Raw genomic sequence first — 18,391 nt, forward strand, 5'->3', positions numbered from 1 at the left:
ACCTCCCCGTTGGTCTTCCTCGCCGAGCGTCATGGTGGACGCCTTGTGACTCCAGCCTCGGATGGAAATAGTTAGCTTAGTGGGCTGGTTTGTGGGCTTTGAGCCCATGTTGCTGGTGACTTACCCGAAAGAAACGAATATTTTATACTCCCTTCTTTGGTGTGAGGAAAGAACGCGCGCATGTGGCAGCAGGCAAATCTCTGTAACGATCTTACCATTGAGCGTCTTGCGAGCAACTGTTAAGTGCATCTCCGCCGGCAGGCACTCCTAGCAGGCGAGGCGGCCCGTTAAAGTTACATGCGTGGCGGATGAGCCAGCTTGCGCGCAATCAATCAGTTTTGCTATTTCATGGGCCCCAGTAAGCCCATGAGCATCTCGGGTGTAGAGCGCCACCACCGGTTGGAGCATGGGCTCGCTCACAGAAGGCACCCCTCTCTTACAATTCTTTTTTCCTTTTTAATATTCACGTACAAAATCTCGTCCTAGTTTTATCTTGCCGGAATTGTTACTGGAACGGTACTCAGCTTCATTAGGGACGGAAGGAGCACTACGCATAGGAGTACAATGCGCACGAAAAGGGATCACAAACCATGACAGGTATGGCGATTAAAGCCACATGGGCTATAAACGACGGGCCATGTGACAGGTATGACTAGGCGAAGCTGGCTCCTCGGTTTTCCATTGTTGGAACTTGGAACACACTGAACAACGCATGTTGAACAATCCTCTCCTCAGTTTTCCCTTGTCGGAACTCACTGGACAATGCAGGTTCGCAACAGCCAGGAAGGCAGGAACACACTGAACAATGCAGGTTTGCACCAACCATGTCACGGAACACGCAACAGACTTCAATGCAGGTTTGCACCAGCTATGTCGTCACAGAACACGCAACTAGATTTCAAGGCCTTCAGTTTTGTGATGGTCAGATGTCAAAGGTTTATCATTTCTTCTAAAGAGAGAGAGAGGTTCTTGGTTTCCTGATACAGTTTGATGGCTCAACACGAATACACAATACATCACTAGTGCAAGCATGCAATCTCTATGTTGTGTAAGCCCCAAAACAGTTGCTACCGAGTACCATCATATCCTGTGCAAAAACATGCTCTTCGATCAAGCAGTTGGAGCGAATAATTAACACTTGCTATCACCCTAGATGCGGTCCAGCCAGCTGCCAAGGCTTTCCTGAGAACCAAACTGCAAGTCCTGTCTCAAGACGAAAGAGAAAAAGAAAACATGATCAGATTTGTCAGAGCAATTAGCGAACATATTGGCACAAGGAACACCAGAAGGATAAGCTTACACCAAGCTGAAGATCTGGAGGCGTTCCGAGATCCACATTATGGAGATCAGGCAACCCATAAAATGTGTTCAGGCTCCTGTCAAGGATCTCGTTCCTGCATTGGGACAGAATCGGGTAGTCCATGGGAAGCAATGCCTCGTCATTTAAGGAATTCGGGTCTTCACGGCAAAGCAGAGGTTCGTCTAGGTTCAGCTGAGCCCGAGATGCCCCTCCAACAGCCTGCTGTTCTTCAGCTCCTGCACACCATGCAGGGTTCATGGCATCATCCTCCAGGCTAACAATAGGAATGATAGGCTCTCCCTCATCCTGCAGTAGTAGCTGAACCGAAACCACAAAGTTAGAGTAGTGGACATGGTCATGAAAACAAGGTTTTGGCAATGCACCAACGGAAATTGCAAGCATATAAGCTTTTATCTATTATGTCAAAAACATAGTGTACATATTTCCCGGATGCTCCCTTCTCTATCAGTGAAATAGGCACAATCTCATGCCTATTTGTTCAAAAAAGTATAAATTTCAAGGATACTGATAGAGGTGATTATGTACTTCAATCTATAAAGTATTGTTGTGTGCTGATTTTGAAACATGGTTATAAATTGATCTCTGCCAGATCACCAGTACTAGTTCCCCATTGGTTTTAGTGGGAGGTAATACAAATAGCTAGGTACAAACCACTTCCAATTTCAACTCGACATATGCCTGCTTGTGCATTTTCTAAAACTGGTTTATACTTTGATCTAGCAGTTTTTGTACATAACAATAATCCCAAAAGAAGTTAATATGAGTTACCTGATCCTGCAGGATGGAAACATTCTGCTCTGTTTCACATGGACTATTATTAGCAAGACGTGGCTGTGGAGCATTTGTCTTTGGAGTTGGAGTTTTAGGACCAATCACAGAAGCAGATGCATCAGGTTTGTCATAAGCAGCTTCTGTTTCAGAAACTTCCATACTCTTATTTGTTATTTGGCAGAAGATTTTGGAAACAACAAGATCCCCGTCCTTTTCATCCTCCTCTTGTCCGAGGTGATACTGATGCATTACCCAGTGAGCTCTATCAGGTTTTTCACCTCTATGTGAAGTTTTGTACAGCACCATTATCTTCTTCCAACCTTTTTTAACACCATTGTCATATATGGGTTTGGATCTCCCTGTCTTGTGCCATCTCACATGCTCATCAGTAACAGTGTGATCACTACTGCAGCTTATGACCCTTCGACGCTTGCGCTGGCCACGACCATAGGCTTTTGAAACTCTATGGAAGAAATGAGCATTGCTGCCATCTGTTTTCATACCTACAAGGTCAATCAGAACCAAATTCAGAACATGTATACCCCAACAAATTCATAAGGAAATACAAATCTTAAGAAATAGTTACCTACCAGGAAGATTTTCAGGGTGTGAATAGCAGATTCCTTCATCGTTATCTATAATTGGAATAAATTCATCAATGAGCACATGTGGCCTCGAACCCCCCAGACCAATTTTCTCTTCTAAATGTTCAAGCAACTCCAAATCAGATGGGTCAAACTTGACTCCAGCAGGCAGCCCAGGCCACTGCATGGCAACCTGCAGAATTTGAAATGCACCAAAATCTTGCTCAGAATATGTAAAACAGCTTCAAGTGAATGAGTGGAAAGCCAAATCTCCCTTGTCCCTCATCTAAATAGAACAGATGTACTTACATCACTGTTATCAATGACATGACTGCAGTTCGGACATTCCCTCCGTGCTTCTGCAATCAATTCGCTTATTCTGTGATTACCACTAGGAGTTGTGTATCTTATCTTCTTAGCAATTCCCCTACAAGTTATCAGCCACGACCTGCAACAAAAGGGACATATTGTCATATTGGTGCTGGGTCACAACACAAGTACTTGCACAAGAGAATTTGAAGGCAGCGAAGCTAAATTAGTTGAAATGTATGAATTTGTAGCTAGTAGTCTGTGTGTAACAAAAAAAAAACAGAGTGATTTGGTGTCCTGTTCTTGAAAATGAAGCCCTGCCAAAACTACTTGGTGGCTGGACTTCCAGTGGCAAGGAATAAACTGAACCACACAAATGCTGAGACTACGTGAAACTTAGTCTAGCATATTCTAACTACAGTGCTGGTCACATGACAGGGCAGTACGGTAAACACTCGTGTGCTCTGTTTCTCTGTTCCTTCTATTTCCCCCACTTATCCCCACTCTGGACATGGCTGCAAAATTGATCACACCCAAATTTAACTGATGCGGTGTACTAGTGCTACTACATCAAGTAAAATCATGATGTTCTGGTACACCAAGCTGTGTACTAGCTAATGCCAACCACCGGCACTACCTGCTATTTGGGGCATTCAATCCAATCCAATGCAAATGTTAAATAAGTCCCATTATCCAAAATTTCTGAACCCCCCCTCGGCGTTCGCCAAGGCAAGCCGACATTAGCAATAGCAAACCATCCAACCCAATCGAACCGATCCCCGACGCGATCGAGAAGCCGCAATCATCTAGCGCGGCCGCGCGCGGGGACGGGACACGGAAGAAGAAGGAAGAATCCTCGCAGTCGCAGCACTAAAAACCCCAACTAAACCCGAGGAGCCCAAATGCACCGCGCGATCGAATAAGCAAGCAAGCCCTAACGATCATGATTGAAGTCGAAGGGGGAAAAGAAGGTGGCGCAGAGGATGACTAGTACCTCGCCATGGATGCGCGCGGGCTCCGCTCCCCCCACGGCCCGCGGAAGGCGGAGGCGGACGGCGTGGCGGCGGCGGCGCGGTCAGTCGACAGCGGAACGGTGCCTCCTGGGTGCCTACCGCTCCCTCTGCTCTGCACTCCCCCCTCGCGCGGCGCGGCTCGGCCCGATCGCGTGCGCGGTTGGATTGGCCCCCACACGCTGGCTCGCCGAGGAAATATACACCCCTGCCTCGCACTCCCAGTAGGAGGAAGGCGGGAAAGCTCGCGCGGCGCGGCGGGAACCGGGAAGGCGATGCGCTCGCGCTGGCGGGCCGGGAGACGCGGAGCCTGTCCCGTCTTCCTCTCTGTCTCTGCTTCTGAGGCCCCGCGCCTGCTTTTTGCCTCGGGAACCCTGAGCGCTGCTGCCACGGCAGTAATGCCAGCGACCGTTGCAGCTTCCTTCTCCCCCTCCCTTTCCTTCCTTCGCAAGCCGCGCACGGGAACCGAGCGAGAGCGCTCGTTCGGTCTCGCGGGGCCCATGTCCAACCCCGCTCCGCTGTTTTTCACTTTTTTGTTATGGCGTGCCCGTGGGCCGCGTCCGAATGCACGGCCTAGGTCGTGCCATGCGAGGCCAGCCCGAGCCCACTAGCCCGTTTTCCTCAGCAATCGCCGCCATGGGCCCAGCTCCTTCGGACCGTAAGCTTGCCTACGATTGGGCCGAAATATACAACACCCACCCTTTCGTCATCCATCTGAGTATGAACATTGTGACTGACCATCTCCGTCCGCGGAGCGAGACGACAGCAACACTGCAACAGCATGACTCGACCACGATGACTCAGCTGTCAGAGTGATAGATCTGCACAGGCTGACTGGATCCTCACTCCGGCCTTTTCTTTTCCTGTTTTTGGAAAAGGGGGAGACAGTGACCTCATTTGTGATTTGTCACGAGGGAAATGACGGGTTCTGACTAATATTTACTCCTCCGTCTCAAATTATAAGTCATTTTGACTTTTTAACTTTTTTAGTACATCCACTTTGCTATGCATCTAGGCATATAACATCCACTTTGCAATGCATCTAGACATATAAAAAAGTCAAAGCGACTTATAATTTAGGATAGAGGCAGTAGTTCGGATCATATTTAGTTCGGATCCTATGGGATATTTGATACTAATTAAAAGGACTAAATGTGAACTAATCTAATTGCATAAGAGCAACTTCAAGAGGCTGCTAATCTTACCCCCAATACTTTTTTTTAGGAAAAAAGAGAAAAAACGAACTCCTACAGTCCACCCAAACCTTCCCCCATTTTTTAGCAACGCTAAAAAACAGCCTACCACCGCGTATATTTTAGCGTTGGCATTCCTCCCCCAATCCTGATTCCCGCACGCTCGCGCATCCCTTCCGATGGCCCAATACGATGACGTGGCCTGTTTTAAAATATTGGGGGCTATTTATTAGCGATCTGCTGTGGATTGATATGTTTTTTGGGGAAACTTTTTTTGAAAGAACCCCCAATATATAGTTTTGGGGAAGAATTTTTTGGAGTACTCTTGGAGTTGCTCTAAATGAGGGTTAATTTGCGAGATGAATCTATTAAACCTAATTAATCCATAATTAGCACATGTTTACTGTAGCATCACATAGGCTAATCATAGATTAATTAGGCTTAATAGATTCATCTCGCAAATTAGCCCTCATTTATGCAATTAGTTTTATCATTAGACTATATTTACGGCTCGTTTGGCAAGGCTGCGGCTGTGGCTAAAACAGTTATGACTGTGGCTTCTTCGATGAAACAACTTTTTTTTTGCTTCATCTAGTCTGGATGGAAAAACGTTTGGCAAAACGGCTTCTCCTAGATGAGTAACATGGATAAAAATATGAAATGTCCATAATACCCTTCCTTATTTTTTTTCTTTCCTTTTTATTTTTTCTCCCTTCTTTTTTTTCTCTTTCCTTTAATTCTTATCCGCCTCCACCAGCCTTATCTGCTCGCAACGCCTCCGCCTACCTTATCCACTCACAACGCCTCCAGTGCCGCGCTCCACCGCCAGCCGCCCCAGCGCCTCCGCTCCATCACCGGCCGCCCCAGCGCCGTCATCCCTGCCCTCCACCGCGCTGTGCCTCCGTTCCCACGGCGCTCCGCCTCCAGTGCCACGCCGCGCTGCCAGGCCACCTCCACCACGCCGTTCCACCTCCACCTCGCTGCTCCGCCTCCATCGCGCCGCCAGACCGCCTCCACCACACCCTTCACCTCCACCCGCGGGCTCCCCAAGGGCAAGGGTGGGAACGACGGGAAGAAGCCGCGGGGAGCCGATTTTTTGGGCTTCTTCTTCGTCAAATGGCTCTAGAGAGCGGGTTCGGAGGGGCTTCTTCCCCGAAGCCGTTTTGGTTAAGATTGTTTGGTAGGGCTTTGGCTTCTACCAGTGGAGAAGCCGCAGCCGAAACCCTACCAAAGGGGATCTTAATACTGCTAATTAGTGTGCAAACATCCGATGTGACAGAAACTAAAGTTTAGTCAGGTATCCAAACACTCCCTAAGTTTCACTTTCATGTAGCATAGTTTCTACTGTTGCCGCAATATATACAAGCGTGGCATCGGCGTTTTATGATTTTGGCAAGTCCATCCACAAGCGACGAGAGAAGCGAGCGGTCCAGTGCACTTTCGGTAGGACGAAAACCTGCTTCCCAACAAGTTCTCACCAGCATCCCTTGTCTTCACCTCCGTAACTTACCCTCAGGTTGTTCCTTTCATCCTCTCCAAAACGGACCCTGCATCCCGATCGATCGATTGATCGATCCTGGTCAGCATATCAAAACAGTGTGAAGCTAGTAGTAGTAGGTCTGTCTGAAGGGACGTTCATTAACGTTAATACACCTAGACCTGCCTATCCAGCTCAACCCGGTCGCGAAGATTCTTCAGAAAAGCGTTGCACCGGTGCATAAAAAAGGTTGACACAGGCATAAGGGGAAAAAAGGATGGGCTACGATCACCGGCCGTGCTGTACCAACGGGTTGCTGCGTGTGCGGATGGCCGTGCGGTTGAACGACTCGGTAGCCGGTCAACACTCCCAAGCGATCCTTAATAAATGCAGATTGCAGAGAAAGCGAAGATTTGCAGCCATTGCAGGCCTAAGCTGGACGCACCACGGCCTGAAAACGACCGGGCAGGTCAACACTCCAGCATTGCTACATGCACTTGATTAGCTAGGAGTAGGACCGCAGCGAACAGAGCAGCTTATTGTAATGTAAGCTATTGTTTACTTCACCCCCAACTCCCAACTTTGACACTATGTAAAAAGAAGATTCTCCATCACATCAAACTTGGGGTACATGCATGGAGCACTAAATGTAGACGAAATTAAAAACTAATTGCACAGTTTTGTTGTACTTTGCGAGATGAATCTTTTGAGCCTAATTAGTCAGTGTTTGGACAATAATTCACAAATACAAACGAAACGCTACAGTATGCTACAGTGCTGTAACAGTAATTTGACACCTCCAAACTTTAGCAACTAAACAAGACCTAAGCTTCCAATTGCAGGGAAGAAATTTGACGCTGCCCGCCCTCTTCTCTCCTACTGCAAATTCCCCACGCGGATCATGCTGCCCTGATATGGTCCAACTGCCAAGTTTCTGAAGAATCGGCCAAAAGCGGCCACACGAATGAAATACATGACGTGTGTCAGGCGTAGCTGCCTCGGGTTCTACTTACGTGACGGGCGCAGGCGAACCGAATCAAACCAGCAACAGCGGTCGCGGCAGTACGTCCGCGTGACGGAGCGCTAACCGGAGGCTCCGGAGTCCGGAGCCATTTCCTGGTCTGCCACGTCACGACGACCAGGGCTACACGCGCGCGGGGATGGGTAGTCAAACGATATCTGCGTCGACGGGCGACCGGGATCCACGGCGATGGGGACGGGGACCCGGCCACGGCGACACGGGCGGCGCGCGAGGTCAAGGAGGAGCCGCCCGCGGCGAAGAAGCAGCGCGAGGGAGGCGCCGTACGCGCGTTCGCATCCAAAGGAAACGAAGCGGTCCAACGAGGCACGCCGCGCCCGCGCGTTATCCGTTGGGGGGCGGGCGGCTCGGCGCGGCGGATCGAGTCGAGCGGGTGGCCGGGACATGCCGCGGCGCTCGTGGCCAGGTCAAGCATGGCAGCGACGCCGCATCTGCTGCGCTTGTACACGGCTCCGACCCACTTGCCCGTACGCGTAGATTGTCGCGTTCGCGTACGTCGTCCGTGGAAATTTGGCGCGAGCAACTGCAACTGCAACTAACTCTACTCGGACCAGCGATCCAGCGGCGACGGCGCGTTGTACTGTCCTTATCGGCGTCGTACGTCTCAAACTGTAAGGGCCTGAGATCTTTGGTACGTACCGTATCCTATTATTGAAGAAAAAAAATCGCACGAAATATCTCAGTGCTCGGCCAGTTGGGAGCTCGTGATAGCTCCACGTCACGCTGCCGAAAACTTGGGTGTCACCGTGATACTGGCCAAACACCCCAGATACAACGAGCTGCTGCTGTATCGAGATTTTACGCAGTTCAGTCTAGGCTTCTCTGCGCAACCGAAATCTCTCAGCAGCTTCAGAACCTCTCTCATCTGGACCACTGTTCAGGAACGTGCAGTGCAGGCACGAGGATACAGCAAGGCACACAAGGCGCGTAGGGCCGCAGCACTGGAAGGGGGGTCTGTTTCCAGGGCTACAGGCCACACGACCAAGCCAATTCGCAGCATGTTTGCCAAGTCTGGCTGAGGTGGACGCCCGACAGGAACAGCCTGTTCCCACCAGCTCAACTCCATCCAGGAGCACGCACACATGCCCTGGCCCCCCGTCCCGCCCTCTCACAGGTTGCTCAACAAACAAACAAATCATTTGCAAACGCTAAAAAGACCATTACAAAGCTCGAGATGGGTTACCCAATTTCGACCTGCCAAACGGTCTTAGGATTTGACACTACGGAGATCTTACCAGCCTGGAACGACCGTCAAAAGGAACCCCAAAACCCTTTTTGTTAGGAAATCCACCAGACAGCCTTTTTTTTGTTGGACCAAAGTTTGAACTTCAGCGTGTCGGTTAGAATCAATTCCATCATGACATGTCAGACTTCAGAGAGTAGAGGTACATGGACAACAACTCAGAGCAACTGTCAGTAATGGGAACCAGGAGACGATGTACAAGAGCAAGAGCAAGAACTCAAAGCCACTGTCAGTAATCTGGTAAGTCAAGACATTGTATTGTACAGCACGAAGTGAGAGAGAAAAGGAAAGAATCTGAAATATCGCTCGGTATGAAATCTACAATAGTTAAGAGTTCATATATCAATCATGGAAGCAATGAATAAAAACTCAGGTGGTATAAATAAGCACACACACTGCTGAGCTTCTCCGCAAAACAAGAACGCAGCATCGAAGCCATGCTGCTGTCAGGGCCTTCCAAGGTTTGAATTACACGGGTACAGAATCTCATATGAACTCAACCAGCAGCCAAGCGATCACTCAACTAAGTCAGCCAATCGCATCAGATACAACCCCGCAACAGCAGGGTGTTCCTCCTCCTGGGGGACATCGGCCAGCAACGTCCCTGCACCTCAGGTCATGATGCAAACCAGAGTGGCAGCCTAGCCACTGCCAGTTTCCCTCATGCAGTAGCCAGGAAGAAGATATCTATACTGATCGATTTGCTCCAGCAGATAGGCGGGGAGATGAACGGCGGAGTATGTGCTTGGAATAGGCCCCAGCTTGGCAATGATCTCTTGGAATGTGTATTCTTCAGGAAGCATGTCGAAAAGATCAGCACCCTCACAAATCACATGCTGAATCCTCTTCGGGTTTAGGAAGTACTTGAATCTGATCCGATCAACATGGCTGTAGGCTTTCATCTTGAAGATGAAATCGTTTATGTAGCGGAAGCAAAAGCTGCAGTGCCACCCTGAATCAGCCAGAAGCTCATCTGTTTGCCGGAAATGCGCATACCTGGTCTTTCCAGACCGATATCTGTGTACTGAAGCCCTCCAGCTCTTGTCATCGAGTAAAAATTGGAATGAGTAGAGATAGTTCCTGAGCTGGAGATGAAGAATCTCAGGAATGTCATCACACCATCTCAAGAGGTTGATCGTATGCCCACTTGGGATCTCATCAACATCAGACATGATCAACAGGTCATCATCTGTGATGCCAGCAATCTTAATAAGCTGGTCCAGAGCAACCCTTTGATATGACTCCTCAACAAACGGGTTTTCTCCCTTCACGAACCTTCCTCCTATCATACCATAGGTCAACCGTGATTCAGCAAACTCAAACCGTTGGCGGTTTTCCTTGAAGTGAAGATCCTTCTTTATGCCAGTGAAGGTTGAATTGGACTCAAGCAGCACAAATTCTGATACATATGGGCTCAGCTCGTGCCAACGGATATCAAGAATGTCAAGCTCGTTGCTGAAGAGCACAGCATCAAAGACACGGCGTGGAGTCTCCCTGACTTTCCATCCATGCAACTTGCAGAGGTTACCCATCGAGACATTCTCATGATAGTAGTGAGGAAGTATTGTGAAGGGCTTTGGGGGCTTTTCCCATATCGGTCGGAGGAAGTAAGTCACCTTCTGGCCATGCACGTATATGGCGAAGATCAGAATAGGAACACCGATCAGTAGGATCAAAAGAGCCCTCAAATCAAATCCCCTCAGTGCACACTTCAGCCTTGTCATGCTCAGAACTGACTTTGAACCGTACTGCAAACAAATTCAGGGAGCAAATAAGAAGTCAGACAGGCAGCAATAGATATCAGACAAAAGGCACAAATTGACTTAAAACCAAATAATAAAAGGAGATCCACAATGTTACTATATTAACTCTAATGAACTGCATATTCTGTAACTGTGCTGATTATTTGAAACTCCAGTGTCAGGACATCACTTTTTTTTTTTTTTGCATCAGTTCAACAAGTAGAGCTTAAAAAGGGAGGAACCATAATGCATTGCAGCCAGGGGCATTTGGCAACAAATAAAAAATTTCAGCTCTAGGCAAAAGAAAGGAAAATTTACTGATTCAGTAAGCATGAGAATGGTAAATAAAAAGGCTATATGAGCGCATACGCAGCATTTCAATTATTCAAACACAAAGCTGGAACAGAAAGAAGAAAAAAAAAATACCCTACTGACATAGCACCATGAAGACAACCGTTGAACATAGGGAACATCACAGCCATCACAAATTCCTAGGTTGAGGACACGCGCTTCTAAAATATCCGCCGTGAATGTGCAGCCGTGTAACAGCAACCAAAATAATGCATGTGCAGTAGATTAAAGAAGTAACCGGTGGACCGGTGGAATATGCGCATTTTCTCTATTAAAAATAATATCTTTATCAGTGATAGGCTGGTGCAGATCCACCAACAGGAAAGCAATCAGGTAGTTTATTTATTTTTAGTAAAGAAAACAGCCTGTAATTTTTACTTTTGCGGCATGAACCCTCGCCATCTGCACGGGAATTGTTCAAAAAAGCTGGAAACTTTATGGCGAAAAGAAAAGAGAGATTCCGGGATTAGGCCAGACAGGCGGATTAAGCCAGGTCTAGAGATTCTAGCCCAGCCAGAAGCATCCAGGCGTCCCGATTTCTTTCGCGTCAACTAATCCCCAGCATCCGCGGCAGATGAAAGATGCCGGGGAAGCAATTTGGCGAGCACCCGCGATCCCCCGGCTCGGGAAAATCTCACCGGCACCCAATCCGAAATCGAAACTCAACTGAGATTAGCAAAATAGCAGGCTGAACACGAGCAATTGTTGGAGTGATCAAAGCTTGGTGCAAGCGGTTTTGGGACGAGCAAAAACGTGTTGAAACAGCACGGAAAGAGGAAGAGACAGGCGCCGCCACGACCGCGGCTCCCCCGCGCGGACAAGGCGACCCGCCGGGGGGAAGACACGCGTGCGGGAGGGAAAGCGACAGACGGATCTGGCCGGAGCGGGGGCTCACCTCGTTGTCGCAGACGCCCTCACAGATGTCGGTCTTCTTGCGGTTGCAGTAGCCGGCCTCCATCGCGCCGGGGACGGCGAGGAGGACGAAGGAGGAATCAGCAGCCGCGTCAGGCGCACCCCGAAACCGCGGGTACGGAGGGCCACGCGCTGAGGCACGAACCGCGCGCGCCGGTCGCGGAGCCGGTCAACACGGCACGCGTCTCCCGCTCTTCCCCCCCGCGCGGGTGTGCCCCAATGGCGCGGACGATCGGCTCCTCCGCCCTCACCCCGAACTCCGCCGCCGGGAGCAGAGCCCTCACCGCCGGACCACCGCCGCCGCGCGTGGCTGCGTCCGCCCTTTTCGCGTCCTGGCCCCTCGAGGTTTCCGCGTGCTCGCGTCTCGGTCCGGGTCTCCTCTTCCTCTTCTTGCCGCGTGATGCCGGGGCTCGTTCGGGATTTCGTGGGAGCGCCGGGGGCGGAAGCGCAAAAGACGAGTCGATGGATGCGATGCGATTGTGCGAGGAGCGGCGAAGTGTTTTGCGATGCGAGACGGGGAGGGGTTCCGGGAACCGCTTAATTATAGCCGTTTGGGGCAGGGGGGGTGGTGGGCGTGTTGTGCTGTGCTGGCGTGGCTGGCCGAAGCGGCCGGAGAGCTGGTCTTTGTTTGTCCTCGTGCTAGGGGCATCCACCATCTCTGCTTATTTTATTTTTTAACTTTTTTAAAAACAATCCAACACCACCATCTGCTTAAAGCGATGCCCAATTCTTTAATCAGATAGTTGTACTGAAGAATGAATTTTTTGTGAATTTTAAAGATATCTATTTGATGAAGTTATAGATTTAAAAATAGGATTTGAAAACTTTTTAAATCTCTTGCATCTCTTGTTTATCCTTTGGCTTGGCCGTTTCGGTTAGGAGAGGTTGGTGTGAATGCAATTCGAGCTCGGGCATGTTTGGGGCTGGGCGGTTGGCCGTTTCGGCATCAGGCTCCAGCTCACGCTGATCAGCCTTGTTGTGCAGGTTGGATTGTGAGCTGAGATGATGGTGAGGATCCCCTCTGAGATGTAATGACAAGGAGGGGCATCTCTCTCGCCGCGCCAGGATGCTTCCTGGGTGCTGCTGATGTGCTCTGGCAGTGCTGGGTGTTATTTTCTCCTCCTCCTTCTTCTTTTCCCTTTTCTTCCTTGCCTCTTTTGATAAGAGGTCGTGTGATCAAATGATGACGGATCATGTGAAGTACCGTGTGGTCTTTTTCTCCGCGTCTGATGTCTTTATCCGGTGACTTTTGATGGAAATAGTTTATACTAGTGGCTTATGATCTACCGTACAAAAGCTTTCCAATTCCAAAATATCTGAGCTGCGATGTGAATTTGCACGCGACATTTACATTTTGCTTCGTGCCATATATTCGCCTTGTTAAATCCGCTAGTGCAAGTGCAAGACAACATACGTAGTACAAACATATGCTTTGCACTGGATTTTCTTGGAGATATTTTCCTCTACTAAATATTTCTATCGCAGCCAGGTACTAGGAAAAATAATTACTCGGTTGGCTATGGTTTAGCTAAATCAAGAAAAGCCCCATTGAACAAGTCCTCCAGAAAGTCAGTCAATAGATCAATTATCCCGCTCTCTCGCACACGCAGACACTCTTTTCAGTGGCGTCTTAGGTTCAGCTTTGCGTTTCCGAAAGAGGAACGTGTCAACATCGCTTTGTCTCGTTTGAGCGAAAGAACAACAGTGATGGACGCCAAGTACACCTCAAAGCCAGCCAATTACTAGCTTGTTCGTACCATGGGCAGGCCTGCATTGGGGCCTGTATGTTTCCCTTGCAGATTATATAAACTGGATTATAATTCAAAGTTATAAACTGGATTATAATTCAAAGGTAGTAGAGTAAAAGAGCATTATCTGATCATAGTGATCACTGGTAATTTCAAATAAACTGCCTTAAGTGGTCTTTTACAATAGTACCCATGACCTATAATTCAGCTTATACAACTTAGCAAATAAGGTCCTGTTATGGTGACTCGTTTCAATTAGTATGCACAAAAATAGCTTACAAGACTGTACAGAAAACAAATCTCCAAACACAAGATCATAAATATGAAAGAGACGTTTTTCTGTAGCAAAGAAAACCAAATTGTAGAGTCTTATAGGACCGCAGTGTTGTCCTCTTTTATTAAAGGGAAATCGTATCGCTTAATTTTCCATAATTCCACTTTCTAAAAAAAAATCTCTCAATTTTTCAAACGATATCCATTGGCACGGGCAGCCATAGTTCTCTCTCTCCGGCTCTTTTGTTGTTTTTGTCTTTTAGATTTTCATTTAATATAATTTTTCTTTCTTTCTCCTCGCAACTACTCCGTAGGAATAGTAGGAATCACTCCTATATTCTTTCTTTTTTTAAGATTCATTCCTACGGAGTATATTGTACAACTACCTTCTGTTGCATAAAAGCTGTGGAGGAAGCCTGCAAACCGAACTACTCTAACATGCTGAAAAGAGCACAAATGGCGTACGCCCGGCCCGGCCGACGAGCAAAAACCGTGAGATCGGCTTGATCCGGCAACGGCCAGGCCTCCCAGCGTACGCTGGCATGCGCTTGTCTCCGGCCAGGCCAAACCATTGCTGGTCGTTGTCGGGGACAGGATTTCGAGCGAGTGGCCGAAGGAGCACGTTCTGCCGTGTATTTTGGGGGAAAAGAGAGTTGTGCCCTTTTGTTCCGATCCATTTGGTTTTGCCCCAAACGGCCACTGCGTGCCACTCCAGGACTCTCGGCCAAAACTCAAATCGTGGCTCACATGTTTGAGTTCGAAAGGTTTTCTCTCTTTTTCGCTGTTTCATTCAAAAACAAAGTTTACTACGAGTACACCCGGCTTGGCTATCTAACGCGAGCGGTGAGAGCCCACCTGGCCGCGACCGTTAGGCCCTCTCCAACGGGCAGCTCTAGCTCATAAAGTTTTTTAAGGTTGTGTTTGATACGGAGTGCTAAACTTTAGCATCTTATTTTTAGCATCTTTTAACACTTCGGTATCCAAACAGGTGTGTTAAAAGTGGTGTACTAAAGTTTAGCACATCTTTTTTTCATTAGCACATCTAAGGGGTGTTAAAGGGTACTAATAGTACTAAAAGTGATTCCCCTCTCCACTTTTTCCCACCATTGTTTCCCTCTTACTCCTCCGCTGCAATTTAAGAGGAGTAAATGTGGGGTAATATTGTCATTTTTTATCAAAAATGCTAAACTTTAACACAATATCCAAATAGCTCAAAGTACTAAACTTTAGCACTTCATTTAAGAGTGCTAAATTTTAACACTATGTTAAGTTTAGCGCCGGCTATCAAACAGACCCTAGCGCTGCTATGAACAGTGACAAAATCGCTACGCTAGCGCTCGCACAAGTCCCGAAACCCAGCTCTCTCACTGCGCGCTATTCGAAGCTCGTCTGCTATCCCGTGCGTGCGTCTCTCTCCTGCTGTTTGGGCTAGCAGCAAGCTTGTATCGTTGGAGTTGGAGAGGGTTCCATTTGGATATCCGCACCTGTCACGTCAGATGTTTAGATATTAATTAGAAGTATTAAATATAGATTAATTATAAAATTAATTGCACAGATGAAGTCTAATTCGTAAGAAAAATCTATTAAATCTAATTAATCCATCATTAGCACATGGTTTCTGCAATTATTTTTATAATCAGTTCATATTTAGTGCTTCTAATTGGCATTCGAACATCTGATATGATATTGTTAAACTAGCTTAGAACGCAACGCACTGAACGAGGTTTGCCCGTTGGAAACCGTCAGGCAAGTACTATGCGGCCGTGGTGGTCTGGTGGGCAACTGGGCAGCCACCACCACCACCAACCAACACAAGTTACACAACGCGTCTTCCTAATTGCTAGGATTAAGGTAAGCCTTAAAACACCTCCGTCCCTTTTGAAACCGGCGAAAGGAGCGGCGCGTTTCGTCAGGTTTTGCCTTCCGGTCAACTAAACACGCACGGACGAGGACACGGCGCCGTTGGTGAAAAAACAAAACGTTCGGATTTTCCGCGACAGGGGGAAAAAAACAAACAAGCAGCATCATTTGCAAACCATTTTGCTTCCGGGCGAAGGCACGCGCGGGCGCCGGGCGCCGGGCGCCAGGCATATCAATGCCGCGCGCCCGTTGGTGGCGTGGCGACCACTCTGTGGGCGCGCTGACTTGCTTGACCACCACCAAAGTGACTGCGGAAAAGGGAAATCGAACAGTACCACGACCTGGCCTGCCGCTGCCGTGCCATTTAATGAAGCTCGTGTGGTCACGCGGGAACATGATCACCGTAGCAAACGAAAGAGGTAATCCTCCTCTGCCCGTGACAGAGGTTTGCTGGGCCCACGCGTCATCGAGACAAGCGTCGCATGCCGTATGGCGCGCCGGAATGTGCTGTTGCTGGTCCAGCATCAGTCAGCATAGCACTTCATTAGTGTGCATCGTTTATTTTATAACGTTGATTGAGATGATTTCGAAATTTTGAATGGGATCGCCGTCGTCGCCTCCTGCAATCAAGGGCGGCGGAGGGAGAGGGATCAGGGAAGCAAGCAGAGCAGCAGCTGGCTCTCTCTCGGGCCTCGGCGCTCGCTCTCGCTCTCGCATCACATGGGCGTGCGCCCCCGGCCACATGGAGGCAGCGCGGCTCGGCTCGGCGGAGGGCTCCACGTAGGACTTGGCGCCACACCCACACAGACACAGGCATCGGTTCCTACCACTTCCTACCCGAGCACATGGCCGCCCACTCCACTCCAACGAGGAGGAGACCGACGACCCATCCACGGAGACTTGCGTTCGCCAGGCGTGTTACAGGAGCGGATCGGCGACCGGATCAGCTACGGCTGTCATACGCGCAACAGGGGCAGGAAAAACTCGGCCGTGGAACAGCGCCGCAGCCCGCAGCGTGGACGTGGACGGGTGAAGTGAATCATTGCGCTGTTAAGACTGGGTCAGTCGTCGCTAGTTTACTCGCCCAGTGGTGGCTGCACGTCCAGAGCGCGGAACGGCTAGTTGGCGGATGACACCAACTGATATGGTTGTTGGTTGGGAACTCATACAAAACCTCCAGTATTTATGCAGTTGGGAAGATTCATTTGGATTTTGGGCACTCAAATTCAAATCGTGTGCCTTGTGAAAATTCAAATGGTGTGTGGTAGTTGCTGACCACAATGCATTGTTGTGTAGTAGTACGTGGGAACTACCGAACTAGAAAGTATGGAATTCCAAAAGCGGTCCTGATTTTGTACCGTCACCGGTTGTATTGTACTAATGCACAGCACACGGATTTTGCCATTTCTGGGGACATTCATTGACCGATCCAAGTCCACCCAGCTTGAAAAGTCGGGGAGCCTTATTATGCATATCCCTCAATCTTTAGATTTGGCACTTGACACACCTTAGTTGACCGCTTTCTTGTCCAAGACTTCTCTCAATGTGCTGCTAGCAAGTGGGAGAAGATCCTGAAATTTGGAAAATTGTAGGAAAACGATTCCTTATTTCCCGTTTTTAACGTTGAATAATTTTTGTGGCCTTTGCTTCACCCGAAAGAGTACGAAAGGTTATTAGTTCAGAATTAAGCTATCACATCAATAAGAGTACAAAAAGTTACCAAAACACCGTGACAGTCCTATGACAGACATCATTGAGCATACATTCTAATTGGTAAACCTCCATCCGTGTGCTGGCAAACTAACAATTGCATCACTACCGTTTTCTATTGCCCGCATGCATCATGGAGTTGTTTTTCAACTCAGTTACTCCACTGCAACAGATGCCCAATGGCAAAACCAATATGTTCGAGATTACCTGCTAACTGCACGTAAGAAATGGTAGGCAATTGGTCAGAGGTTATTTCGTTTCTATCTAACCGTAATGCCTAGCATAAAGCTCATCCCCTAGTAGCAACGTAGTTCTCTGTCATGCGTTCCTATGATCCAATTCCTAAACATGTGGTTTGAGCTTCTTGGTAGAATTATATGACATGATATCTGAATTATCACAAAACTTAACTACGTGACCAGTAGGACCCGAACGGTGATTATCAGCCATATCTCTCAAATCAAATCTAAGGCACATACAGTCACCGTACCGGCCATGCAATGCCTTGGTGTGTGAACAAGGGTAACTCGGCAGGGGAAAAAGATCTGCAAACAGCCGTTACACTCCAAACAAGACTCGACACTAGTCAGTCAACGATGTTTTCTCATCAACCAAGAAAAATAGCACAAACCCTTCAACACAAAAGAGCAAGGAACAATTGGCAGAATCAAACAAGGCAATTCAAGTCGCGTATCCTTGAGATGATCTTTCACCACTTGCGGCAGGTATCGATTTGAGAGGATCATTTTTCCACAGGCGTTGGAGACACTTGCTCGGACGTACATATGCTGTCCATGTCAGCAGCACTCGGAAGTAACAAGTGCAATTTCGGAAGAACTTGGACAATT

At 48.4% G+C, this 18,391-nt stretch overlaps 2 protein-coding genes across 2 annotated transcripts; both read right to left on the reverse strand.

Annotated features, from left to right (window-relative positions):
• Window positions 1–920: 920 nt before the first annotated feature.
• LOC101770994 (NAC domain-containing protein 73) lies at window positions 921–4,328 on the reverse strand. Its single transcript, XM_004952914.3, has 6 exons — window positions 3,980–4,328; window positions 2,986–3,124; window positions 2,683–2,869; window positions 2,090–2,595; window positions 1,301–1,618; window positions 921–1,203 (listed from the first exon to the last, which is right to left on the reverse strand). Exons 1-6 carry the CDS (start codon window positions 3,985–3,987, stop codon window positions 1,150–1,152), a joined length of 1,212 nt encoding a protein of 403 aa, XP_004952971.1. The 5' UTR covers window positions 3,988–4,328; the 3' UTR covers window positions 921–1,149.
• A 4,819-nt stretch (window positions 4,329–9,147) lies between these two features.
• Window positions 9,148–12,477, reverse strand: LOC101771384 (beta-1,4-mannosyl-glycoprotein 4-beta-N-acetylglucosaminyltransferase). Its single transcript, XM_004952915.4, has 2 exons — window positions 11,936–12,477; window positions 9,148–10,695 (listed from the first exon to the last, which is right to left on the reverse strand). The coding sequence occupies exons 1-2, from the start codon at window positions 11,996–11,998 to the stop codon at window positions 9,589–9,591; spliced, it is 1,170 nt and encodes a 389-aa protein (XP_004952972.1). The 5' UTR covers window positions 11,999–12,477; the 3' UTR covers window positions 9,148–9,588.
• Window positions 12,478–18,391: the final 5,914 nt, after the last annotated feature.

This window comes from Setaria italica, chromosome I, assembly GCF_000263155.2.
Source record: "Setaria italica strain Yugu1 chromosome I, Setaria_italica_v2.0, whole genome shotgun sequence".
NCBI lineage: Eukaryota > Viridiplantae > Streptophyta > Magnoliopsida > Poales > Poaceae > Setaria > Setaria italica.